Genomic DNA, 9751 nt, shown 5'->3' on the forward strand with positions numbered 1-9751 from the left:
AGGATCGGGTTCGAACTTGAATTCACTTATCGACCCATGCAGTATCCCTAGACGTCATGTGTGTATTAATAACATACTCGTTGGGGCCCATGCGAGTGTTTGGGGGGCATTTTATAATAATTTGATAAATCTTATCAACTACTATTTACCTACATATGAGGATCAGGTTCGAATTCATTGATCCACGCAGTATCCCTAGACATCACGTGTGTTTCTACCTCACGCTTGTTGGGGCCCATACGGGTGTTTGATTATATTTACCCCTTGTGTACCTATGTGTATACAAACTATAGTGTATGTGTGGGGCATTTTGAGACTTTCTTGGCGCCTTCTGTATGCTTGTACGAAGGTTGCAGATCTGGTGACATGGCGTTGTAAATTGTAGACTCCTTTTGTCTGCTTGTATATGTGTTGCAGATCCGGTGGCATGGCTTTGTAAATTATAGACGCCTTTTGTCTTCTTGTATAAGTGTTGTAGATCCAGTTGCATGGCATAGCATCTTCTGAATTTAGTTGTTTGCTACTTTATACATGTAGACTATCGTGCACTACTCATTTCTTTTGCAAATGGATTGTGGCACACTAACGAATCTCCTTCTTTATGTTTGTTGATGCGTGCATTCATTGTAAATATTTGGCATTTATTCATAGATTGTATGTAATATTCATAGCAGTGCTCCAGCAGAAGCTCATTGGAGCTTGTATCTGTCATATTCTTTATGCACTTTATTGTGGTATTTGGCTCATGTAGTAAATCTGTCACTTCTACAAGTAGGAAGGTAGATGTATTCCTTCACAGATTGAAATTAACTCTAGGATACTGTATTTACTGAAGTCTTTATGCATCTACCCTAAGTGGCATGTGGCACGCACATCTGTCTTTATAGAGAGCTTGTATGTATTGCAGATCTTTTAAACTTTACCTATGATCGTATCACTACACTGCTCGTGGATATGTCATTGTGTGTCCTTGAAGTTCCCCTGTCCTTGAGGGTCAATTACAATACATACACCACGTTTAACATCCTTGATTATTATGCTTATGTTAACATGACGACATTTGGCTTTCATTGGAGAACCCTTCTAATTATTTTTCTCATATGAACTTCCTTATTCCCCATAATCTCCACCATTCATTGCTTGCAAACTCTACTTGTCCATCATTATTCACTTAAATACATTTCCATAAACTTCTTGTGTACAATTGTAGGTGGATTATTACTCATTTATATTTGGTTAGAAATTCATGATGACTCTTTGACGTTCATTGGACATCTCATGCCATAACTTATACGTGGAGATCTTGTAGATCTCTCTTTGCAAGCAAGTTGATAACTTACAAGCAAGTTGTGTAGAAATTAATTGAAAGCATCACATTATGTCATGAGATTTGATTGTGTTGTTGCTAAAATGAAGTTTTATTATTTCTCTTTCATTTTATATTATTCAAGTCATGACTTAATTAAGTCAAACGAGCTTCAATCTCAAGCTTAACTTAAGCCCAGTTTGAATCATTCAAACTCAAGTGCATATCAATGTCATTTCTCATTAAAACCTTGCTTGCAAATATGCTTCAAGTTATGTTGAATTCCATAAGTCCTCTATTTGATTGTTGATGTTCATTTGAACAATTCAAAGTTTTAATAGCATTTGTATTCTTTTTATTTGATTTAAACATTTAACATTCAAAATCCGGGTCTTTGTAGTCAAATTGCAAGTTCTACTTCATATCCAAGATGAGTTCAAGTTCTAGTTCTTTATTCAACTCATTTGAGTTCAAGTAGTCCCCTGCTGTCTTGTAGAGTTCAAGTCTGAATTCAAACCGTGTTCATGTCCATTATGTTTTATTCCAATCAAGTCCAAGTATAGTTCACCATGTCATATTCAAGTCCAAATTCAAGTAGTTTCATTAAGTTCAAGCTATTTTTAATCAAGTTTGATTTAAATTTGAATTAAGCCTTTTATTCAAGTTTTCCCTTAGTTCATTAATGTCTTTTTAAGTTCAATGAAGTCCAAATGCGGTCGCACATTTACCCAAAATGTTGGCAGCCTCCCAGCGTCTCCCCTGTTTAGGGGAAAACTACGGCAAACTGGGCCTTTCCCACCACGCTAAGAAAAGTGTGTATGGTAGGTGTCCTCGAAATGAGGACACCACGGCCGTATTTTTTTTATCCCCCACCACACTAAGAAAAGAGTGTATGGGTCTTCGGTACTTGTTGTAAAGGAAAAGCTGTTATTTCCCTGTAAGTTAGTACTTATTGGTATCCCAACTTCATCGTACGCATCACATCGGGTTCTCTTCCCACCACGCTAAGAAAAGCGTATATAGTGCAGCTCTAAAATGTGCTTAGGTTTTTTTTTTTAATTATTATAAAAAGGAATCACTGGCTCTTAAGCTTTATTTTGCTTTCTAATGTAGCTCTTATGAGCAATAGCGAGCTGGAGGATCCTTATAAGGACATTGTAACATCTTTTTTGGATATTAACGCGTAGTCCCCTCCGAGAATTTTAATATAAATAAATATATATATATATATATAGGTTAAAACCCACAGAGGGGCCTACGCGTTAATATAAAAAAAAACGGTTACAAAGTCCTTAATAGGAACCTTCAGCTCTCTAATGCTCACAAGAGCTACAAAATCAAAAGAAAAAAAACCTCTGAGCTGATGGTTCCTAGTTCTAATAGTTACAAAAAAACCTAATAACAATCTAGGGCTGCAAGACGACAGCACCCAAAAAAGGAAGAGCATGAGATAATTAGTGAACCCAGTCTTCCTGTCAAAAATGTGGTTGGAACCACAATTACCCAAATATTTGTGCAGAAACAAGAACACGAACGTCGAACAAATCCAATCCTTAAATCTGTAAAAAAAGATACTACAAAAAAAGCAAAGAACCTTAAAATGCTGTTGGAAATAGTAATAAACCACATAAAGTTTTTTGCACTTCTGAGAAAGGAACATAGAAAATTCACCCTCGTTATCAGAACCAACATATATAAAAAAACCAACCATTTGCAACTCCACCTGAAGCAATTTAACCATAGTCCAGCTGCAAATACTATACGAAAACTTCTAGGTATTGGCAAAGCAGGTTTTAGCTCTCGAATCCCCACATCAGAATATCAAGTGAGCTAAAAGAGTGTTAAGAACCAGAATACCATCACGATTGATAATAAACATACTATGCAAGCGACTGTCCAACACACACAAGGGAAACAAACTAGCATAATTAACCTCAATGTAACGGCTCTCAATAACCTTGAGATAAGACTTAACTTTCATAACCCGACAACAATTGATGAAAATATTAAAGTTGCCATTCAAACAACCTAAGTTGGTATGCATCAACCCCAAGGATTGAAACCCACCATTCTTAGAAGGAAAAAAAATAGAAGAAGCCAGCATGTTTAGTGACATAGGACACAAGCAGAATCCAAAAGCCAGCGAAAGTAGAGAACTAAATAGAATACTTCCAGTCCCACGAATTAACCAAAACAGAAACAATAGGAAATGAAAAAAATAGTAAAATCAAACATGTCTAATATAGGGAAGAGCCGTTTTATCAAGGGTAATCATACCTTTCAAAATCAAATTTAAATTACTAATATTCAATTCCTGATACCTATCAATATGGCAACCCAAATTTGCCAACCAGTCAGCACAAGCATTAGCTTCACAGAAACTATGAGAAATAGAGTAATTGATAGTAGAAAGAGACTTTTTTATTTTCCTAATCAAATAAAAATTTTGAGGATTACCCAACACTTGATTGTTAATAATTTGAACCACAAGTTGAGCATCCATCTCAATCCAAACATTAACAAAACCCAACTTATTACAAATATCAATGCCATAAGATAAACTAGTAAGTTCACAGTGATGACAGAACAAGGCTACAAAGGGCCAGCAAAAGCAGCTAAAACCTTACCCTGGTGATCCCGGATAATACCTCCAGTGCCAGCACAAGAGTTTCTCACAGACCCGTCAGAATTCAATTTAACAAAAGGTAAAGTGGGTTTCCTCCAAATTACAATCCTGTCAAAGCCCCTGTTTAACTCCTCACCCATAGGGATACCAAGCAAAGCAGCAAAATTACGAGAATTACTAAAAAATTTTAACCGAAATCAAATTACAAGAAAACAAATACATAATTTTATGATTGATATTAGAGATAATTTGATTCGCATCCATTTTAATATCACTATGTTTAGCTTCATTTCTGGCTTTCCAAATGAACCATAAAATAAGAACAGACACTAAGTTTAATATGTAACCTTTAGAGGTATTTATCCACCCTTTTAATAAGGCAGGAAGATCATTGGAACTGTCCACAGAATTAAGATTAGCCAAGTTAATGAAATGATACCAAACCTTATAAGCAATTTCCCCATTCACAAAAGATGATTCACACTTTCAATGGTAGAACAACATTGGCATTTGGAGGGGAAACTAAAACCTTTTTTCTGAATTAAATCATCCACATGAATAAAACCTTTATGGCATCTCCAAGCTAAAATGGAATACGAAACTGGAATATTATTATGCCATATAGCAGAAAAAGAAGAGAGTAATTATACTTAGCTCTGTAAGTATCCCAAACCTTTTTCATTTGAAAATTACTCGAAGATGAAAGAGAAAAGAGGATTTTTTCCTTGCAAAGCAAATCTAAAGGAATCAGAATCATGTCAACTATATTGGAAGGAATAAGCTCTAACGGTTTAGTAACATTCCAACAACCATTAGCAATAATATTAGAAACCTTGACATTATCAATAGAAGTTGTATTTAAATAATTATCAATAGAATAGGGCCCTAGCCAACTATCTTGACAAAAGAAAACGTTACCTTTGCCAATACCCCATTGAATGAATTGATCGGCCTTCCACTTAATTTTGTAAAGCCTTTTCCAGGTTAAAGTGTCAGAAGCTTTATAAACACCAAGTAAAGGATGAGAATCTTTGTAATATTTAGCATTCATATAATGAGCCCATAAACTCACCTTTGATTTAAAGGAAAACTAAAGTTTGTGAGAGAAAGCTTGCACCATGTCGGAAAGGTTTTTGCAGCCTAAACCACCTTCGTTATAAATGCCATAAATGTTGTTCCAAGAGGCCCAACAAATACCATTACTATTAAACTTGGAGCCCCAAAAGAATTTGTTTATCATTCTCTCAATTCTAAGACAAATGGTGGCATTCGGTAGAAGGGTATGAAGTAAGTAAATAGGAATAGAGTTCAAAACAGATTTAGTAAGAATTAATCTACCCCCAAAAGACAGAAAATTAGAAGACCAGTGGGTTAATTTTTTTTGGAAGCTAGTAAAAATAACTTCAAAAAGGTGACTTCTCTTTTTACCTTTAAATATAAGAGTACCAAATACTTAATAGGCAAAGTTTTAGATTGAAAGTCGCAAATTCTTTGAATAGCAGTAATTCTATCTCTATTTATAGACTTACCAACAATAAAACTGCTTTTATCCTTATTAATAGCCAAACCACTAGAAGCATGAAACTGTAAGAGAAAATTGCTCAAAATTTTAATATTATTAATCAAACCATTAGAAAAAAGAATGAAATCATCAGCAAAACTAAGGAGAGAAATCAGGATGCCTCTGATAGTATAAAAAAAATGCTTAGGAAACCTTAGGTATAAATCTTAAATACCCCTAGAGAGGTATTCCAAGCAATAATGAAAAGAGCGGGAGAAATATTATCACCTTGTCTTAGACCTTTAGAAGACTTGAAAAAACCATGATTTTTACCATTAATGATCACAGAAAAATAATAATTATCAATACCAATCTTAATAAGCTTAATGAAACATTCAGTAAAGCCAAATAAAGAGAGCACATTATAAAGGAAATTCCAGTTAAGATTATCATAAGCTTTAGAAATGTCCAATTTCAAAATAATATTACCACCTTTAACCTTGGTATTAATATCATGTGCAAGCTCTTGGGTCAAAAGAACTTTATAGAAAATACTCCTACCTTTAACAAACCCAGTTTGATTACTAGAAATAATTCTAGGAAGAATACTTTCCAATCTCTTGGAAATAATCTTAGAAATGAGTTTGTTAAAAAAAGAGCAAAGGCTAATAGGTCAAAATTCATTCCACTTATTATCCCCAGAAGTTTTAGGAATGAGCACAATGTTAGTAGAAGTGAAAATTTTCGGATAGGGGATTCCCTTGAAAAAGTCATTGACTGCTTCAATCACATCAATTTTAACAATATCCCAACACTTTTGAAAAAAATTAGTAGTATAGCCATCCGGACCAGCAATCGAATTGCCATTCAAATCATTAACATCATTGTAAACTTCCAACTCATAGGAGAGATGACAAAGGAAGTTATTATCAATATCATTAATAATATAAGGGATGACTTGAGGATTAACTAAAGGAACATTGCTAAAGTGATCATTGAAATTATTCTTAAAATAATCCACACCAGACTTACAAATTAACTCCTCAGACTCATTAGTAGAAGCATCACTATTAACAATTTTATGAATGTGATTCTTAGTTCTATTACGATTGGCCATGGCATGAAAAAACTTAGTATTCCTATCCCCTTCAATAGTAAATTTAACATTAGCTTTTTGTTTCCAGAAAGTTTCCTCCTGGTCCTGAAGTTGAACAAGAGAATCCTTCGCACAATTAAGATTATTAAGGTTTTTAATAGAAGGATTAACCAAATAGGTATTCTCCAGCTCAAGAACTTTCACTTCAGCTTCCTTAATATTAGTAAAAATATTCTTAAAACATTTTTGTTCCACCAATTTAACACATGCTTTAATCTACTTAATTTTGACCATAATCTAAACATGCCCTTAATATCATTGTTTGGATAAATAGGAGCATTCCAATTGATACTAATGACATTCTTAAAATCAACATGAGAAAGCCACATGTTTTGGAATCTAAAGGCAGCATTACCAACTTTTCTATTAGCATTAATAGATAATAGTAAAGGAGAATGATCAGACAAAGTTCTACTAAGATGTTCAACAGAAGACATGGAAAATTTAGAAAGTCAATCATTATTAAAGAGAAATCTATCAAGGCGTTGCCATAAAGTATATATATTCCAAGTAAATGGACTACCAATAAAACCTATGTCGTTCAAATTGCAGTCAGAGATCACAGTATTAAAATCATCCATAGCAACAGGGTTAGGAAGATTACCTCCCCTTCTTTCTGAGGCATTAAAGATGATATTAAAGTCACCTCCAATACACCAAGGGCCATTAATATTGCGGGCAAATTGATGGATCTGGTCCCAAAAAGGGATACGATTCCAAAAGAAGCATAGCACTTATAATAAAAAAAATCAATTTCAGAGTTAATAATTTGAGAAAAATCTAAAATAATACTCACATTGATGTTGTTATTCTACATAATTCAAATATTATTGGAGCAATTAGCAGCATATTTAGAAAAACCCAAAGTAGTAGCAGTAGAACTAAGTTTATCAAACAAAATGAGTGGCTCAATTAAAACTAAAAACATAATTTTATGCATTCTAGATAGGTTTTTAACTCTAGCAATCAACTCCTTACCCCCAATCCCCCTCACAATCCATAAAAGAGCCTTAATCATTAAGATATTTGGAAGAATTTTGAGCTCTGGTAGACCGGGGAGTAGATGGCAATGAGTTCTTAGGGTTTTTTCCTTTATTTTTACCAGCTTTAGAAAAACCATCCTCATCAAGACCTTTATGACCAACAATATTAGTAATAGAAGATGAAGCAACATCATTACTCACAATATTTTTGTTATGTAGAACATTTTGCTCACCATTGGTAGGCGGGACAAATTCCCCTTCTTCACAAACATCATTGTTCCCATCCACAATAATCCCAAATTCCCTGTTAGCTTCATCATTAGGAATAGAATTAGAATGCTTTTCAACAATATTAGTAGTAATAGGATTCAATTCCGAATGAACATCCTTAATGGTATCAGTATCATTTAACATATAATCTGTAGAGATGAAAATTTTAGGATCATTTTTGGCAACATTGTTTACAATAGTTTCATGGTTCTCCTCAATATTGGTAAAATCAACATTAGAAGTATTCTGAGGAACATGTAAAAGCAACAATATCATGAGCCGACTTATCAGACGAGGGAAGCGGTTCCACCTGCTTCGATTGATCATCCTTCCCGATATGCACATAAATTTTTTTCGGTGGATCCATGCTTCCCATTCGACTGAACAGCCATTTTTTTTTTAAGTTTGGGGTGAAGCTTAAAGCATTTAGAAGGGGCATGTCCATGACTCTTGCAATGGGAACAAAACTCCGGGACTTTCTCAAATTCGACCTTTTGCATATAGACAAAAGCTTTCGATCCAACCCATATTTCCTTAGAATGTTTTCTCGTAATATCAACTTCGACAAGAATTCTAGCCACAGAAGGCCTTGTTCGAGATGCAGTCGCCTGGTCGATTTAAAGAGGTCTCCCGAAAATGAATCCCAATGCATGTAAAACTTTCTGATTGAAAAAATGCAATTGTAAATTGGGGAAAGTGATCCAGATGGGAATGATGGGAGATTCTTCCTTAATATCGAAAAATAGCATCCATTTCAAAAATCGCATTTGACAATTAAAAATGAAATTGGATCGTCTAGCAAAGATTCTACTATAATCTAGATCATTTGAGAGTTGTATAGCAACATGTCTAGAATCCAAAAGACCAATCGACAAGAAACCCGAGAGCTTTAAGTTTGTGAAAAACATACGAATGGAATCTAGGTTAGGTCTATTCATACCAAATTTTTCGACCAAAGTAAACTGAAAGGGAGAAGACAACTTAAGAACTTCGTCATCAGTCAAAAGAATCGCCGGAACACCGTTCAAAACCGTTTGAGACAAGTTTGGAAGAACATCACTTGAAGAGGCTCGACCCTAAAGCACCTCCTTGAAAGAATGCGATCTCGGAGATGAGCTATGGTCACCCGCATCAAGATTAAAGAAACCTTTATTTTTTGATCTACTCAGATCCAGCCATGAAACCCCAAGGGTTGGAGGGCTTAGCTCAAGCCATCAGAGAACAAGCCCCCGAGGGGCAAAGAGCAGATGAACGAAAACAGCGCGCACAAACTCACCAAAAAGCACCAAAAATCAGGAGGAAGATCGGAGTAGAACGATCGAAAACGAAGGGAGAGAGCGGAAACCCTAAATCGCCAGAGATATATATATATATATATATATATATATATCCTTTAAATACATTTTAATCATTTATTTCATTATTTTGCAAGAGTTCAATTTGATCAACTCTACGTCAAAGAGAACATTAATGTGTTTTAAATTATTGTCAATGTATACATGGAGTTGTAACTTGATAAAATTAAATTGGATGGCAGATGAAAGAAAAAATAAAAAGACATATATGATCATCCTCTCTAAGTAAAAAAAATGTTATCAAAATATTAATAAAAGTTTACAAAATTATTCTGTATGATAATCACAAACTTACTAATATCTTCAAGGAGTTCTATAAACAAATAACCCAACTTATAAACATGCTGCACAAATTCCAACCTTTATAGCACAACTATACCCATTCAGCACGTAATTGGGTCACCTCCTCTCTCCTCGAAAACCAGCCGCTCTGGCGATTTAGGGTTTTCGCTTTTCCCCCTTTGTTTTCGGCCATTCTGATCGGATTTCTGCACAGTTTTCTAGTGTTCCTCCGCATTTTTGTTAAGCCGTGGTCGATCCTTGGCTCTTTGCCC

The 9751-nt window shown here is 34.6% G+C and overlaps 1 protein-coding gene across 1 annotated transcript; it reads right to left on the minus strand.

Annotated features, from left to right (window-relative positions):
* Window positions 1-6106: 6106 nt before the first annotated feature.
* LOC114580946 lies at window positions 6107-7256 on the minus strand. Its single transcript, XM_028699939.1, has 2 exons — window positions 7194-7256; window positions 6107-6742 (listed from the first exon to the last, which is right to left on the minus strand). The coding sequence occupies exons 1-2, from the start codon at window positions 7254-7256 to the stop codon at window positions 6107-6109; spliced, it is 699 nt and encodes a 232-aa protein (XP_028555772.1).
* Window positions 7257-9751: the final 2495 nt, after the last annotated feature.

This window comes from Dendrobium catenatum, unplaced genomic scaffold (genome assembly GCF_001605985.2).
Source record: "Dendrobium catenatum unplaced genomic scaffold, ASM160598v2 fragScaff_scaffold_1416, whole genome shotgun sequence".
NCBI lineage: Eukaryota > Viridiplantae > Streptophyta > Magnoliopsida > Asparagales > Orchidaceae > Dendrobium > Dendrobium catenatum.

Bases quoted from the DNA above. Each gene is read 5' to 3' on its own strand.
- LOC114580946 (XM_028699939.1), bottom strand. From the start codon at position 7,256: ATGGCCCTTGGTGTATTGGAGGTGACTTTAATATCATCTTTAATGCCT. The intron at 6,743-7,193 runs GTAATCTTCCTA...ACTAATATTAAG, and splicing joins TGCCTCAGAAAGAAGGGGAG to GAAGCTGAAGTGAAAGTTCT.